The sequence below is a fragment of the Panthera pardus genome, unplaced genomic scaffold, assembly GCF_024362965.1.
Source record: "Panthera pardus isolate Hobbes unplaced genomic scaffold, ASM2436296v1 HiC_scaffold_25, whole genome shotgun sequence".
In the NCBI taxonomy this organism is placed as follows: Eukaryota; Metazoa; Chordata; class Mammalia; order Carnivora; family Felidae; genus Panthera; species Panthera pardus.
Genome location: NW_026526821.1, coordinates 57,287,479 through 57,305,647, shown reverse-complemented (window position 1 = coordinate 57,305,647; position 18,169 = coordinate 57,287,479). Strand labels below are relative to the sequence as shown.

Sequence of the window (18,169 nt, the reverse complement as noted above, 5' to 3'; positions counted from 1 at the left end):
TATTCCCATCTAATGGATTAAATGACCAAAGCCCAGAAGGGTTCACAAATCTGTCTAAAGTTAAAACAATAAAAAGTGGTGAAGCTGGGGTTCAAGTTTCTGTTAACTGTTTCCTAAGCCCACACCTTTGGACCACCACCACCTGTCACAATCATTTGTGGACCACAGATGCCCAGCGTAGCTTAGATACTTTGCCTTTTGTGTTTGTGGATTGCCTGCTTTTTATTTTTATTGATTCCTGAACTTAGCTTTGTTATTTCTTTCTTCTCATTTTGGGCTTAATTTGCACCTCAATTTTCATTTGTTGACATGGAGACATAGATAATTGATTTCAATTATCGTCTCTGGTAGCACATGAATTTTAAGCTCTACAATTCCCTCTAATCGCTACTGTAGCTCTTTCTAACAAATACAGGTATGCTGTGTTTTCATTACTATTTGGTTCAAACATTAAAAAAAACAAAAAACAAAAAACACTTCCCTTGTGATTTCCTCTTTCATCTATGGATAATTTGTTCTTTTTAACTTCCAAATAGTTGGAGGATTTTCTAGTTTTTGTGTTGTTGTTGTTATTGATATCCAGTTTAGTTTCATACTGGTCCAAGATTGTATTCTGTATCATTTCAGTCTGATGAAATTTGCAGTAACTTGCTTAAGGAACAGAATGTGGCATCTTGATGAATGTTCCCAGTGTGTTTGAAACAAATGTGCATTCTGCAGGTTTCGGTTTTATCATTCTGTAAATACCAATTATGTGAAGTTAGCTAATGGCATTGTTCAAATCATGTATATTGTAACCAATCTTTGAAGTGTTTTCTTTATCTGTTAAAGAAAGAGATGTTAACATCTGCATCTACGATGGTTAATTTGTCTACGTACCCTTTTGTTCAATCTTTGCTTTATACATGCTGAGGTTATCTTGTGGGCACATACGTACTGATGCCTGTTGAACTGACACTTTATCATTATAAAATTTCTCTCTTTATCTATCATGTTACTTCTTTCCTAAATGCCTACTTTCTCTAGTAATAGACAGCCATAGCAGTTTTCTTTTGTTTGGGATTGGCATGTTTTATCTTTTTTTTATATCCTTTTAACATTTCTTTGTAAATCAGTTACACATGCACTATATTTCACGTCAACTATATCTATTTGGATCTTTTTTGAAATCCAGTCTGTATAGTGTCTAGTCCATTGACATTTAAAACATTTTTTTTTTATGTTCATTCATTTTTGAGAGACAGAGAGGGGTAGGGAGTGAGTAGGGCGGGGGGACGGGGCCGTAGAGAGAGAGGGAGACACAGAATCTGAAGCAGGCTCCAAGCTCTGAGCTGTCAGCACAGAGCCCTTTGCGGGGCCCCAGCCCACGAACAGTGAGATCATGACCTGAGTCATGTGCCTAACTAACTGAGCCATCCCGGCGCCCCTCAGTCCATTTATATTTAATGATGGTGATCCTGTGAAGCCTCTTATCTTGCTATGTGTTTGTTAGTTGCCTTATGTGTTATTTGTTCCTGTTATTCCTCCCTTCCTTTTGGATTGATGAAGTATTTTTTCTTTCTTTCATTTAATATGATTTGTTTTCTTTCTAGTTATATCTTTTTGTGTCCTTCATTAAGTTGTGCTAGAGGGGCGCCTGGGTGGCTCAGTCGGTTGAGCGTCCGACTTCGGCTCAGGTCATGATCTCGTGGTCTGTGAGTTCGAGCCCCGCGTCGGGCTCTGTGCTGACAGCTCAGAGCCTGGAGCCTGTTTTGGATTCTGTGTCTCCCTCTCTGTCTGCCCCTCCCCCGCTCATGCTCCATCTCTCTCTCTCTCTCTCTCTCTCTCTCTCTCTCTCTGTCAAAAATAAATAAATATTTAAAAAAAAGTTGTGCTAGAGACTTGTATTTCCTTTTGTCTTCTTACCTCACTTTGTGCTATTAGTTTACGTATTTCCCTACTGTGAGTTGTAAAACTCACAATAGATTGGCACTGTTATTGCTTTAGGTGACCAAAATTCTTTTATATTTACTGAAATACTTGTATTTTCTTGTACTCTTCATTTGTTCATGTAGTGCCTTGCTTTCGTCTGGGATAATTTTTTGTGACTCTGAAACCTTTCCTTTGGCATTCCCTGCAGCGAGGTTATGGGGCGGGGTGGGGCATGCAAGGACTTCAGTCCTGTCTTTGTTGTACATCTCTTCCCGGAAGTGGGACTTTCTCACCTAAGTACTGTGAGACTGTAGGAGAGACCCTTGAGCCTTTGCAGCCTCCTGTGTGTTGTCCAAGCCCTCGGCAATAATTCTGCAAGCCCGTGTGGCTGTCAGAATTTCCCCTGGGCTCTCTTTTCTCTGGGACATTCCCCTGGTGCTGTACAAACCCAAAGTAATTTCTCCAAAGAATAAGATGGCCGGCTATCTCAGCTCCTCCTGGAAGGGCTTCTTCCTGGCTGCGTTTTCAGCCCGGCTGTTTCTCTTTGTTTTCCCTGCACTTTAATGTCTTTAATTGCTGGCTAACTTAATTTTGTGTGATTTACCCATTTTGTTTTTCTAGAAGTTGCTGTGGGAGTGTTGCCCCGACACTACCTACTAAACTGTATGTTGAAAAGAAGGCCCACCCGCCACTCTAAGTTTTAATAATTTATTTAAACATAGACATTTGAAGCGAAACCAACTCATAGGCTGTGGATGACTTAAAATTGCTACCTAATTTCTCTGCTTTATACATGTTTTAAGATTTAAAAACCAAGCCTATCTTTTTCTTTCTGAGAGGTAGCACTATATTAGCTCTATGTATTAAGTTAATATATGTTGATTATATTAATTTTATACCTTTGGGAATTCTGAGTCTGTAAGATCAGAATATTGGTTGTCAACTTTTACGTAGGAAAAGATGTAAACCTCAATTGCTCTGCTTTGGCGAATGAAAAGGATCAGATTTATTGGAACTTGTGGGATGAAAATGGAAAGGAGCCCAATGTACATGAAGAGAACGTAAAAAAAAATAGGTACGTATATGTGATGTATTATGTATCATGATATATACAAATCACATTGTATCATAGATCCATGCTATAAAAAACACCAGAGTCCTGAATGGCTGATTGGGTGTTTGAGATAAGTTTAAATTTTAATTTATAATTTACATATTTTATAATGATAATTACCATGCGCTAGGCTGATGGGTTATGCAGAAATCTATTGCTAAGATCTAAACTAGAAAAAGAAGGTCAGTGAGGTTTTTTAACATCGCCTTACAAAAAGTAGCTTTTGGTTGGTCAGGATCTGATAGGGATGGGCAATTTACTTAAGCATCTGATAAAAGAGGGATTACCTAGGCCATAGTTTTTTGGATTTTGAAAATTGTGCTAAGCCTGTGGTCATTTGAGTGTTTTTGAATGACTTTGGGTCATTAATCAGTATTGTACTGATATACTCAGGTGGCAGAGAGTAGGGATCTCAAGGTATCTGTTACCTTAGCTGCACTTTTGAGGATTTTTTTCTGCTTTTTACACTTAAAAAAATTCTTTAATGTCACAGCAACAACTCTTGATTCTTGCTAACACTTGTCTGCAAGCTCCTTATGGTGCAAGGTCTGTCCGCTTGCTTGTAGTAGGCACGTGACTAGTAACTCAGCTGAATTGCAGGGCTGTCTTGCCATTGTGTCTTTATCCTCAGCATCGAACCTCCCCTGGAGTTCTGCATTTCCCCCTTCTAGCGATCTGTTGCTCCTGTTTGGAGGGATAGAAGACCAACTCACCAAACTATCTGCAATGGAGCTCAAACTAAGCTAAGAGTAAGGTGGTCTTTCTTTAGAGTTATGCCTGTGCTTTTTCTGTCATCTGTCTTGGCTTCTTACTGGCCTTTTGTGCCTTACTTCGGGATTTTTCACTGATATGAGATAGTTGCTATTTCTGGATTGGTGACTTCTTTACAGAATCATGTTCAAATTATATTTGACACAGTTGGAGGCTACAGAGGGTGCCATGTCCCAAGAATAGAGGCACCTGCTGCTAGGGGCACGGCAGGTGAGTGAGCGCACCTGGGGAGTGCTGGTTGACATGGTGCTTTCACGGCCTATCATTGACGGGGAAGCAGATGTCATGAGCAGTTGCCTTGCATCGACGACAGGACAACTTGGATCTTTTAAGAAGAGAAAGACAGCTTGCTGCTAATGGTTGTCTACGTCATTTTCTGACATGTGCTGAACAGCTTAATTGGTATTTTTCATATGCCTGCAGGTGCATCTGACAATAGTGTCATTCTTCAGTTTGTTTTCGATGCTGAACAAAATAAAAGCGATCTTCAGGATGGCATGGACAAGCTTGATAGGAATCTGTATCTCTGCTGAACTATTTGCAGCTTTGTCACAATCGGTGGAGACTTCCCCATGGGAAGAACGCTAAGTCGTTGGGCGAGGAGAAATAGGGGAAAATCATTGAGAGAGGACTTAGCATCATTACCTTCCAGACATTTTCATTCTGGGGGGTTCACAGGGTGGTCCCCATGTGGTCTCAGGAGGGCTGTTTCTGTCCACCCTGATGCTCCCCGGAGGAGCAGAGGTTTGTGGTGGCCCACACTCTGAGGACCCACCAGAAAGAGAAGGTTCCATGGGGCCAACAGAGCCACTGCCTTTGAGTATTTGTGCATATGAATTCCTCCCTCATGAGCAATGTTGCTGGCAATGAACAAAGCCTGTCACTGAATTGTTTCTTCTTTTACAGGGCTCTGGACGGCAAATTGTATGTGTCAAGAATGTTGAAAATTGAGAATATTAATGCAAAAAATCTAAAATTTTCATATAATTGCACTGTGGCCAGCGAGGGAGGCACAGACACCATAAACTTTGTCTTGTTGAAAAAAGGTATGAGCAAGTTTTACTTTGGAAGTTTGTGGAAGCTTAGAAAGTTGCTGCTGAGGGACACCTCAAAGATCACCACTCCCTTCATTTTACACCCCAGGAAGCAAGCTCCCAAGAGGTGAAATTGTCTGCCTTGTGTCACAGGTATTCAGGCTAAACTGGGGCTCAGTCCCCTGCCAGAGTCCCCTGTGCGTTGATTTCATGCAGAAAATGAAAACGCAAACTCTAATCCTTTGCTCTCGATCAGATTGCAGTCCTAGATAAGCACCAGGGGCCCAAGAGAGTGGAGCAGATATAGCCCGGAGACAGAGATGTAGCTGAGTGTCATGGGGGAGGCAGTCATGGCAGCCCTCACACACCCGTAACGATGGGAGGCACGCTTGCAGCTCAGTGTAGGGTGAGGCTAATGATACTAGGTACTGCGGCCTCCAGCCTACCTTAGCTGGGCGCTGGGCACAGGGGGCCCTTGCGTGTGCTCATGCATTCAACCAAGATTAGCTGAGGCTTCCCTTCCTTGGACCAGTCCCTGGATCTGGCAGGTGGACAGTTGATGGCTCAGATCTGCGGACTCCTAAAATTTTTCACTGCCTACCTGATGGAACATTCCAGAGTCACCCCCTTCCATCCTCCACCAATACAATACAACCCAGGGCCATTGGCCTAATAGCTGCTCAGAAATGGGTTCATATTATGGATGAAGACGCTAAGAATGAAGGGAATCAGTGACTTTCCCTAGGACACAAACTAAGTGACGGAGCCAGGCTGGGGGCCCAGATGAGCTCAGGTCAGCACTTGCTCTCTCAAGACTGTGTACTTCCATTTATGTTCTCAACATACCAGCTGAGATGTATGTTTGGGTCCCTGGACATTTCACCCTGGTATCTTATCATCCTCGCCTTCCCCAAGTAGGGACAGGCTATATCACAATGCTTTCCATTCAGGTCTCTGAATATCCTTTTACACATTTTTATTCTTTAAAAATTGGAGTAGAAAGGTCAGTACTCCAGACTAAAGGCAGGAATGTGGACTAAGTGAACGGAATGCGTTGGATAGACAACTGGGATTAGTGCTAAATATAAAAACTGACAACTATGAGGTAAGATGGGGGGAGACACTGGTAAACCATCTTTCATTAATCATTTCCATTTTCTTTTCCTCTCTAGAAGATATGGCTGATATCCCAGGCTACATCTTCACCAGAGGAATGATTGTGGCTGTTTTGATCTCAGTGGTAGTTGTGTGCCTAGTGATAATGGGTGTCATTTATAGAGTTGACTTGGCTCTATTTTATAGACATTTCATGAGAAAAGATGAAACATTAACAGGTAATGAATATCACAATGCTGGATTTTCTTATCTTCTTACTTCATTAAGAAACCAAATAAAGAGGGGCACCTGGGTGGCTCAGTCAGTTAAGTGTCTGACTTCGGCTCAGGTCATGATCTCACGGTTTGTGGGTTCAAGCCCCACATCAGGCTCTGTGCTGACAGCTCAGAGCCTGGAGGCTGCTTGGATTCTGTGTCTCCCTCTCTCTCTGCCCCTTCCCCACTCACACTCTTTCTCTGTCTCAAAAATGAATAAACATTAAAAAAATTTTAAAAAGAAACCAAATAAAGAAACATTAATCTTCATTTCATTTTGATTATACTTCATGTGTGGTAGAGGTTTGTCCATGGGAAAAATTGATTTGAACGTAGCATCCCTCACAAGTGTTGTCTTGTATCACCTTTTTTTGTGCTTGCTCATATGTTGCCAAAACCTGTTCTCTAACTGTTTTATGCACGCATGTCACGTCCTTCTTCATGGCCTGTGAGATGCTTGTGCCCATGAGCTGTCGTTATTCACACACAATCTGGGCATCTTAAACAATATGCACGTTCAATAAACTTCATTTCAATGGAATTGAATTGTATTATGGTTCATTATTTTAACCTGACAAAGAAGGCTGCATGATGTATCTACAGGAACCCCGGACTAGAAGTCAAATGACCCGGGTTCCAGTTTCCTAGAACTGCCTGTTTTTATCTATGGCTGTTTCTGTGTGGCAACTCTGTGCCTAGGTTTCTCTACTTTTAAAGGTGATTTAAAGAAGTCCTCAAGTTTCAAGACAGTTACTGAATTATGTGTACTTTAATAAAAAAGAAAGATGGCTACTGAATTTAAAAAAATCAGTCTACCCCATTGCACTTGCTTTTGTGTGTGTGTGTGTGTGTGTGTGTGTGTGTGTGTAGGACACACATAGTTCAAAACACAAAAAGTCTGAGAAATGATACAGCAGAATATCTCCCTGTCATCCTATCCTATGTCTGTTTTTCCCACTTCATCCACCATTGACAGTATAGCCGAACAAATACCAATATAGAATCAAATTCCGCTCCAACGAATGTTCGCATATTAGGTACACTATTTTTAACTTTGATTTAATATGCCTTGGATGCACTTCTATAGTAGTTTGTAAAGTCTCTCAGTTGTTAGGCTTGCCCAGTGTTTTATTTCTGCAGCTGTCTCACTGCCTATTTGGTCACCTTGTGGGTTATTTAAAACAACTTGTTATTACTGAAATGATGTGACAGATAGTTTTGTACAGTCATCGGTTCAACTGTGGGCAGTATAACTGAAGGAAGAATTCTCCTAAGTGGAATTGCTGGCAACACCAAGGGTAGACACAATTGTTACTTTGGCGGATATTGCCAATTTGCCCCCCATATTACTATACCACTGCCACCTTCAAAGAATGGGGTCACTTTTGTCCCATGACCTTACCCAAAACCTTTTGAGTATGTGCCAATCTGATAGGTAAATAGTTGTATCTCCGTGTAGTTTTCGTTTGCCATTTCGCTTCCTATGCAAGAGTCACTGTTGATTTGTGTAAGACTCTTTTGTACTTCTTTTCTCAAAGTACTCATTCACAGCCTTTGCCATTTTTTCTTTTGGGTTGTTGGCCTTTCCTTTTCTTGTTTATATCTAGGAGCTATTTCTAGTTTAAGGAGGCTAGCCTGTTGTCTATAATATGAAATGAAAATGTTATTCCCAGATTGTAATCTGTCTTTTGACTTTGCTTATAGTAGTGTCACATGTGGAAGATTTTTTTTTTTGTTATTCTTGAAGGATAATTGAACACACTGCTATGTTAGTTTCAGGTGTACATTTTTATTATTATGGATTTTTTAAATCTAGATCTGTGATCAGAAGTAGAAAGACCCTCCTCTCCTCAAGTTATGAAAGAAGTCTCAGATTTTTCACATTTGCAACTTTTAATTAATAATATAAAATTAGGAATACCTGAGTGGCTCAGTCGGTTGAGCATCTGACTCTTGATCTCAGCTCAGTTTGTGATCTCACGGTTTGTGGGATCAAGCCCCGTGTTGGGGTCTGCGCTGACAGCACGGAGCCAGCTTGAGGCTCTCTCTCTCTCTCTCAAAAATAAAAATAAATTTAAAAAATAATATAAAATTAGCAAAGCTAATTAATTTAGCTTTGAGCCTGTGTGTGTGCAATTTTGGAGATGGAGAGAAACACTGCAAACAACCGAAAAGTCTCTTGTTGGCCCTTTCTGAACAGGTCTCTACTTACATTGACCAGAAAGTATCTCAAAATGAGCATTCACTAATATCTCTCTTTCTGATCTTCAGCTAAGATTTTTTCCCCCTCGTTGTTGTGTTTGACCCAATCCACATTTTTTTTTCAGTTCACGCTTCCTACCTCCCAATGTGGCGGTGCATGGAAATATTTACAGATGTGCTCTACATCAGCTATATTGAAAAGTGTGGTCCATGACAGAGATCAGTTGTGGAAAAGGGAAGAAATGGAGATAAAGTGCAAAAATTTAAACTTTCCTGGCCAATTGATATTGCTGCAATATCCAAGAATGTTTTCAGTACTGGTTTATGAAGGACTGGAAATGAAACCATCAGCCCAAGCCAGTCAAATTAAATGAAAACATGGTCACTCGCTGAACACAGTTTGAGAAGCTCTGGCCTGATTCCTTAAAGTCCCAAATGCCCATTCACATGAGGACTTCATTTATACAGAACCCCAAATAATTATTATTAGCTTTCCGATACCTTATCTTAAGCACTTTACTTTGTTATCAAAGCCAGCAAGCCGTTCATTACCTGGGTTTAAAGTAAATTAGAATATAAATTACAAGATTTGCTAAACCAAGAAGAGAATTGCTTGAAATAAGGCATTTGAAAATTAATTAATAGTTGAAAAACTAATTTTCCATGGGTAAGAGTAAAGCTATATTACTTGCATATTACAGTATAAATTTGGCTGAATTGTCTTTCCAGTTTATTGCAATTAGTTACATCATGATTACAAAAAAAGAGTACCTTTTAAAAAAGTGTACTTATTTATTTCTTACTCCTTGGCGCCTATTCTAATCATTGACATAATGACTATTAATGGAAACACTAGCTCTTACACTAATAAATAGCTGTATTTCACAGCAATCTAACAGAATTACTTGGGGGACCCACTTACTGATTAAACTAGGAACTGGCTCTTTTTTTATACCAGCTTTTCCTACCTCCGATATGCATATTAATTCTACAGTTTTTACCAAAATGTCCTTTCTTTTCATTTTTTTTAAAGGTGACATTTATTTTGAGAGAGAGAGGGAAAGTGGGGGAGGGACACAGAAAGAGGGAGAGAGAGATAATCCAAAGTGCTATCAGCACAGAGCCCAATGCAAGGCTCAAACTCGTGAACCGGGAGATCATGATCTGAGCCAAAGTCAGACGCCTAACCCACTGAGCCACCCAGGCGCCCCTGTCCTTTCTTTTGTATGCATGCGATTCTGCCAACCAATTGCTTTAAATCAACAGTAGGCTCTGACTTGAACTGCTGTAGGTGGAATTGAAGAAGCTTTGCCAGAAACAGAAATTGTTGTTTTGTGAGCCATTGAAGGTACCGGGCTGAATTGTTGAGCATGCATGATGTGGCACCACAAAGAACATGGAACTGGAATGGTTTCATCCTATTAGATTTTCATAAAGGACCCAGTGATATTTAGCTTTCAACTCAGTAGCAAGTTCATGATTCCAATAACACAGGCAAGCATATATCTAACTCCTGTACCATCTAACCAACTGTCACGGCTTAGGCATAGACCACGCCCCACCCACTGCCCCTTCTTCCTCTACCAATCCCAGTTAGCATCAATTGTATCATTTAGGACTTGGCTCAAAATTTCTTTTTCTCGGAAAGCGTGTCCCCTGGAGATCACGCTGTAGTGTTTGACTGTTTTGATTCTGTTTGTTTTGCTGGTTTTGTCACACCGTCTGGCATCTGCTAATGTGTTCTTTGTAAACTTTTCAAGTTGTTGGGTCTGTCTGCTTTGTCTTCTCAAACAGATTGGATGAAGGTAGAGGAGACAGAGATGTATGTAATTTTGTAGTTACCCAATTAGTACAATGGTCTTTGTTGCTTAGGTAACACTTTCATCTTGGCTTTGTCGCCTTAACCTCCTGAAAGCGCTTCATTATCAGGAATTAAATAGGAGCAGATGTTATTATCAGTGAAAACCTTTCAATAGACTGGAAGTTTTCATATTGGCATCTAGTACCATGTGCTCTTGGTTTGGGGAGTAGATTCCCGGGATTCGTCACTTACATATAACACCTAGTGCTCATCCCAGCAGGTGCCCTCCTCAATGCCCATTACCCATTTTCCCCTCTTCCCCGTCCCCCGCCCATCAACCTTCAGTTTATTCTCTATTTAAGAGTCTCTTATGGTTTGTCTCCCTCCCTCTCTGTTTGTAACTATTTTTACCCCTTCTCTTCCCACATGGTCTTCTGTGAAATCACCTCTATTGTCTCTTCTCACTTGCCCATGTAAACTCTCAGCTTTGTTTCTGTCTTGGCTTTCCAGTGAGTCATTCTGAGAGTAGACATATGAGGATGCTGTAGAATTAGGTGATACAAGAAATCCAAGATGAGATTTGCTTTCCAGTTCTAGACTGAGGGTATATTTGGTCTCCTGGGCTTTAACTGCCTTTAAATTCCTTGAGCTCCTGGATCTAGTATTTATCTCCATCATTCTATAGTTTCCAAAAAGGGGAGTCTTAATGTACATGCAAAAAAACAATTTTCTGGTTGGTTGCTTGATTAGCATATGAGATTTGGTGATGCTATTTTTTGTTTGTCTTAAAAAGTCATAGATAAAGAATAATGTCTAAAAAGACTCCGAGAACCAAAATATATTTGATGAACCTTACGGGTTACCTAGTTTAAACATTCTTGCTCTAATTTTTAATTTGTTTTCTAGCAAAAATATTTTCTTTATTCTGTTTTAAATGGCTTCATTGAGCTCCAATTGATATACAAGGAACAGTACATATTTAATGTGTACAATTTGATTATAGATGCTGTACAGATAGATGCTCTATTTCATTTTTCCTTTTCATTGGTTCCACTCCCATTTTTCATGCCTTTTGCTCAAATTCGTACTTAAACTTTTATTTGCACTGTAATTAAAAGAGTAAACCTTATTTCCTAGATGGGAAAACATACGATGCTTTTGTGTCTTACCTAAAAGAATGTGGACCCGAAAATGGAGAGGAGCACACCTTTGCTGTGGAGATTTTGCCCAGGGTGTTGGAGAAACACTTTGGGTATAAGTTATGCATATATGAAAGGGATGTAGTGCCTGGAGGAGGTAAGAAAGGGAATACAAGATAGGGAACTGGTGGAGAGATTTTCCTTGTAAAAGATGAATAATTCAGCCTTACAAAAAACAACCCCGTTTTGCCTTAAAAACAAATGAACGTGATTCTCTAAACCAAAAGTGACCAGCTAAACCAGTAGAATCAATAGTGACAAAAAAGCTAAGTACACTACTTCTGAGAGTCACCTCTTTGGGCCCCAGGCTCTTCAATGTGCTTCCTACTTCTCTGAACCTTTGGGGAAAGGGCATTCCACTTTCAGAACCAGGCCCAGAATCAGCATTGTCGTGAGGCATTTATCTAGAGATGCCCCACAGTAGGAATATCTCTTTTGGTAATGTTTTATACAGCAGAACGGTATTCTCTGCACTATAAACACAGTTCATTCTTACCAGAAAATACTTATTCTTTGTTGGGTTGGCATTGGTGTGAAAATTACGGTCAGAAAAGGGTGAATAAAAGGAGATTGATGATTCATGTCGGATTTTAGTCATGAAATTCAGTTTTTTACTAGTATATGAATATAAACAACCCTAAAACATACATTGAAGCAAATTCCAGTTTGAAGCAAAGAAATTTAGTAACATTTCCTTATATTTTCTCTGAAGTCTTCCAGAGCAAATATCTGAAATCTGCGTCAGAATGTTTTGGGGGCTGGTGCATTACCAAGGATACAATATAAATATTTTCATTGTCACTATCATCCATTCATGCAACATATACTGAGTTCCAGCCTTGTGCCAAAATCTGAGCTTGGCATTGAAAACATAGCAGTAAATAAGGAATAGTTGTGGTCCCCTCCCACCCACCCAGATTACAAATGAGAAAGGGAAAATACTACCAATTAGAAGGAGAAAGCATACTAATTTTTAATAAATTAATTAATCAAATAGATTTCTTCTCGGTTCTTATATAAAAATAAAGAATGTTGTATATTTAATTGTAATTAGTTTGGATTAAAACGTCTATTTGAGAAAGGGTAGAGGTCTAAACCAGAAATTGGCAACCCATCACCCACGGGTCAGATCCAGTCTGTCACCTTTGTTGAAACACAACAAGGTGACATCTGTTCATGTGTTGTCTGTGGCTGCCTTTGAGCTACGTGGCAGAGATGAGCAGTGTGACAAAGATGGTGTGAAAAGCCTGGAATATTCGCTATCTGGCCCTTTACAGAATGTTTGTCAACTTCTGGTCTGGACTAACTGTGGGATGGATGTCTATCTATATATCTATATCTATATCTATATCTATATCTATATCTATATCTATATCTATCTATATCTATATCATCTATATCTATCTATATCTATATCATCTATATCTATATCTATATCTATATCTATATCTATATATCTGTATCTCCATATAGATCTATCTCCATATAGATATAGATATATAGATATATAATCTTTAAATTTGGACTTTAGTGTGCTCCTCCCTGCCTGTGGAGAGGCAAGCAAGATAGCATGATGGTTAGGAACAGGTGCTCCAGAACTAGACCACCTAGGTTCTGATTCTGCCATTTACAAGCTGTGTGACTCCAGGCAAGTTACTTAACCACTCTGCACTTTGGCTTCCTCATCTGTAAAATGGTGGTGATGACAATACTTTCTTCATAGGATCATCATGATGCTTTAGTAAGTTGATATACATAAAACATTTAGAAGAGGGAGTGGCATAGAATTAGTGCCAACTTCATTATTGTTACCTAGATGATTGTTTTCCATAGGTGTATAGAATTAAGAATAAATGGTTTGTCTTGAAAAACTTACTAGTGAAGTAAGTTAAATAATACAGAATTAGACTGTGCAAAATGATTTTCATCTCCTGTCTGCTCTTTTAGTTCTCTTTAATTACTTTGCCACATCTTGCCTTTTCAGCTATTGTTGATGAAATCCACTCATTGATAGAGAAAAGCCGAAGACTGATCATTGTCCTAAGTAAAAGCTACATGTCTAATGAAGTCAGGTATGAACTTGAAAGTGGACTCCATGAAGCTCTGGTAGAAAGGAAAATTAAAATCATCTTAATTGAATTTACACCTGTCAGTGACTTCACATTCTTCCCCCAATCACTAAAGCTTTTGAAATCTCACAGAGTTCTGAAGTGGAACGCTGATAAACCTCTGTCGTATAACTCAAGGTTCTGGAAGAATCTTCTGTACCTGATGCCTGCAAAAGTGGTCAAGTCTCGTGGAACTGAATCTGAAGTCTTCCCTGTTCTTTCACAGTCCTGATCTTTAGAAAAGCCAAATGTAAGAAAGAGCTCTTGACGCTCTGGGCTCGGAGCGGAGGAGCCTATTTTTAACAAAGGGCACTATTAAAAATATTTGGCTCTCTGAAAATCTTACTTACAGTCTGAAGATGAAAGTCATCACTAGGTTGCCAGAGATAGGACTAAACATTGAGCTGTGGTCATGTGCTCCCAGTGGAACCCAGAGTTCAAAAGCAACAGACCTCTTCTGTTTCTTCCTCCTCCGTAACTGTCTACAGGTGCTCATTCTCAATCCATATTCAGCAACGGTGAGGCTGGGCACAAAGCAAAGGAACTTACGCCCTACAAAAAGGGTACATCCTCACGTTTTTAATGCTCATGATTGAACTAAAGGATTTTAAGTTCATGAAGTGGCATTTTCTTTTTTCTTTTTTTCAATATATGAAGTTTATTGTCGAATTGGTTTCCATAAAACACCCAGTGCTTATCCCAAAAGGTGCCCTCCTCAATACCCATCACCCACCCTCCCCGCCCTCCCACCCCCCATCAACCCTCAGGTTGTTCTCAGTTTTTAAGAGTCTCTTATGCTTTGGCTCTCTCCCACTCTAACCTCTGTTTTTTCCCCCTTCCCCTCCCCCATGGGTTTCTGTTAAGTTTCTCAGGATCCACATAAGAGTGAACACATATGGTATCTGTCTTTCTCTGTATGGCTTATTTCACTTAGCATCACACTCTCCAGTTCCATCCACATTGCTACAGAGGGCCATATTTCATTCTTTCTCATTGATGAAGTGGCATTTTCTATGATCCTGTAGGTGACGTAGTAACTGCAACGGTGCCTTCACTTCCGCACAGTGCCTCCTACCTCTAAGCACTGTGGAGAGTGCCTGGGATGGGGCAGAGAGCGGGTGGGGCTGTGTGCAGAGTAGGGGACCGAGGTGTGCCAAGTCCTTGGCCTCAGGACGTGTTCGGTGTGTGCTGACCACAGCTGCAGACCCGCAGTTACTGGAACCCCCCTAAAGCACTGCACAGGGCTTGCTTAATTGGGCCTGTTTGGAGGGAACTTCCCCAAATGCTGAGACACACATTTTCATTGAAATCATTCTCAGGGTCTTTCAAAACTGGTCTAAAACATTTGTTGATTTAATGAACAGGAATGTTTATAGACAGGATGGTGCCAGACCAGATTTTCCATATTCACTGTTAGCCACTGTTATTCATTAGGCACAGGAAAAAAAAAAAAAAAAAAAAAAAGTTACTTGCTTGATTTTTTTTTAATTATATATTTTAAATGCCGTTAATGTGGAGGCAGCAGGGCATGGTTGTCGAGCATGAGCCGTGCAGTCAAGATGCTGGGGTTCGAATCCTGTGCTAGCTACTTACTTCTGTGTGGCCCCTGGAATCTTTTCTAACCGGTCTGTGCCTCAGTGTCCTTATCTGTAAAACTGGAATTTAGAGTAATTGTATCTACTTCATAGGGGAACCAAATGAATAAATAAAGTACCTACCACAGTTCTTGGCCCAGACTTAATAGTTCATGTGTTGTTATTACTATTATTAATTGTCACTATTAATTGTCATCATTAATTGTTAGCTCATTTATTTAGCAGTGAACTAAAATACTAGCCAGAGAGCAGGAAAAGGAAAGAGATCTGGAAGGAAGGCGGTTTTGACTTGAGGACATTTGTACACGGAGAGAAGCATATGGGAGAAGCACATCAATAGGGAAAAAGAGATTTCTTCCTTGGAGGCGTGAAACTTGACATTGGGAGACATGTGTCTGTCTCCCTAAAGCAAGCACAGCCCTGTGGGCCTTCTTGGTGGCCTCAGCAATAATGGCTGTCCATGGAAATCACTGAGTGAGTGACAAATATCTGCCTTACACAGAAAGGAAAGATTTGGGTAGATCTGGAAGCCTGGTTAGGCTATATGGATGCAGCCTGAATGTTCCAGACAGATTTAAACCAGAGACTGTTTAAAACAGCTGTGGTAGATATTGCTGAAATTTAAAAAAAAAAAAATAAGATTTTATTAGATTTTCAGTGGTAGAAAGTGATTTGCTTTTTGGAGAGCTTAAAACTTTGTATGCTAGTTGGATGGTTAAAAAAGTAAAAGAATTTAATTATGTGTGAAAACATACAGTCAAGAGAAATGTTATTGCTATCATCAGAGTCTCTACTATGTAGACTGATTTTGTTTTTCTCTTCTATTATGTGTGCTATAAAATATATTGTGTTATTATTAAGTTTTGCATTAAGTGTGTTAAATGAGTACATTAAACATATGCTTTAAAAGACATTAATAAACCTTTGGTCCAGTGCCCTTAATTTTGAAATGTCTCTGGATGCCTTTTTCACTTATGTGAACATTCCCCTTCCTCATTCTCAATATAGATGTCTACCTGTTTTAATAAGATATGGGTCATTCAAAATGAACTTCTACATCTATCTTCTTCTGCCTTTTTTTTTTTTTTTTTTATGTCAACTCACTTTGTATGTACCTTCTTCGTTCTACCTTCCATCCAGGAGCAAAAAGAGAATTCTCTTCTACAAAGCCACAAAGCCACTCAATACGCAGCACAAGAATTAGCTCTTCACACGCCAGTTAATTCGCGTGCATATTTTTAAGTCTAAGTGCAAACAGTTCCAGCTGGGACCAACAAATAGCTATTATTGGTAGAATAATGGCATTCTCTTCTGTGGATTCAGGTGTCCTTAAACGGTGGGGTCCATTTCAGAGAATCAGTGAATAGCCAGCCATCCAAGATGGATAAACTACTCCATGTATGTCTACTATGTGCTGCAACATTTATTAACATAGAGTTATATTCTTTTAAAGCAGAGAGCTTATTACCCACATAGTCCAAAGCCAGGAACGGGGTAAGTCCGGGGATTGACCCAGGTCACACGACTAGCTAGTGTGACAGGCAGGGGCAGACAGGTGTATCATCTCTTCTCTTTGGAATTGCCTGTTGGGCAGTAAGTCTTGAGATGAGTTTTTGGAAGTGCTGGCACTTTCCCGGGAAGGCAACTTATTCTAGGGGAGTCTAGGACACGGCCTGCAGAGAGGAAGCGTGGTTGCTTAGGACTACCTCCAAGGAGGACAAGAGGATATGAAGGCTCTTCAGTCTTTCTTCTAGGACACTAGGGTAAGGATGGAGGGGACAAATGGCACTCCAGCCCTCACAGGATGAAAGTGTACACTTGACTGGAGCATGTCTGCTGTGGCATCTGCCAAGGTACAGGGAGTGGGGCCTCTGGCGGGTACTAGGAGCTCATGCTATGCTGATGCTGATGGTTGGCCAGGACTGTCGGCCAGGCACACAGGGGGTGAACTTCCCTCCAGCTGTCAACATATTTGCCTAAAGCGGGACACTGGCGAACCCAGTGCTCAAGGCAGATCTGAGGGAGGACACCCAACCTCTGAGGAGGCCAACTTCCTGAGCAGAAGCTACTCTAAGAGACGGGCTCAGGAGCACTGGAGGGCTCTTCAAAGGGTGACCAAGCCACAAATCTAACAGGAAACGGTATATGTGTGCCATGGTTGGGACACTGGGTCCATCCCGTGTGCTACACTGATAATGATCACAGTCCAGGCTGGGGGCTCTAAAACTAACGTCTCCATTTCTGTGTGAGGTTTGTGATGTCAAGCTGTTGTCTCTTTACAGCCTGTGTTGTGGTGGCTCATACATCCCCAGGCAATGTAATTTATGTTATACCCATTCATATATTAATATCTATAATGTGATGTGTGTGCTTAATAATTAATGGCGAACATGTTAAGAATAGACTTCCAGATTGTGTTGGGGGAGTCCTAGGGCTCCTCAAGGTGCCTTAGGGACCATCCTGGGCAGCAGGGTGGAGTGAGGGGGAAACAGGTGAGCTTCCCCCAGCTCTCTTCCCACTGCCATGCCTTCAAGAAAGTTCAGTCAGTGCAACATTGTTTTTACCCATTTTTATGTTGAGGTTGCACATAACGATTTTATTTAACAAAATAAAGTATCTCTGAATGGGTCATGCTTTAGATGTAATGGACATAATCTTCTTTAGCTAGTTTAAACAGAGATGGCTGGGGGAGCCTGGGTGGCTCTGTCGGTTAAGCCTCCCACTTCGATTCAGGTCACGATCTCACAGTTCATGCGTTCAAGCCCTGCCTCAGGCTATGTGTGGACAGCTCAGAGCCTGGAGCCTGCTATGGATTCTGTGTCTCCCTCTCTCTGCCCCTCCCTTCCTTGAGCTCTGTCTCTCTCACTCTCTCAAAGATAAATAAACATTCAAAAAATTTTTTAAAAAATCTTAAACAGAGACAATTCTAGAATTGCTTAGAGAGGAAAAGAAACCGACCTTAAGCTCATCTTCCAAGAACATCTTTCAAAGTCACAAGGCACCGGGCTACCAAAGGAGCTGCTGATCCTGCCATAGACAGGAAGAAATCTGCCAAATCTGGAAG

The 18,169-nt window shown here is 40.6% G+C and overlaps 1 protein-coding gene across 3 annotated transcripts in view; it reads left to right on the top strand.

Annotated features, from left to right (window-relative positions):
* The window catches only part of IL18R1 (interleukin 18 receptor 1), a 36,250-nt gene extending 20,506 nt beyond the window's left edge, over positions 1–15,744 (top strand). For 2 of the 3 annotated variants that reach the window (XM_053890507.1, XM_019428517.2), the window contains exons 8-12: positions 2,866–2,986; positions 4,703–4,842; positions 6,003–6,164; positions 11,341–11,499; positions 13,387–15,744. In XM_053890507.1, coding sequence (XP_053746482.1) covers positions 2,866–2,986; positions 4,703–4,842; positions 6,003–6,164; positions 11,341–11,499; positions 13,387–13,742 — 938 coding nt within the window. In that variant the 3' untranslated portion in view covers positions 13,743–15,744. The remainder of the gene's footprint in view (positions 1–2,865; positions 2,987–4,702; positions 4,843–6,002; positions 6,165–11,340; positions 11,500–13,386) is intronic. The other variant, XM_053890508.1, reaches the window with a different exon arrangement.
* The last annotated feature ends 2,425 nt before the right edge of the window (positions 15,745–18,169 follow it).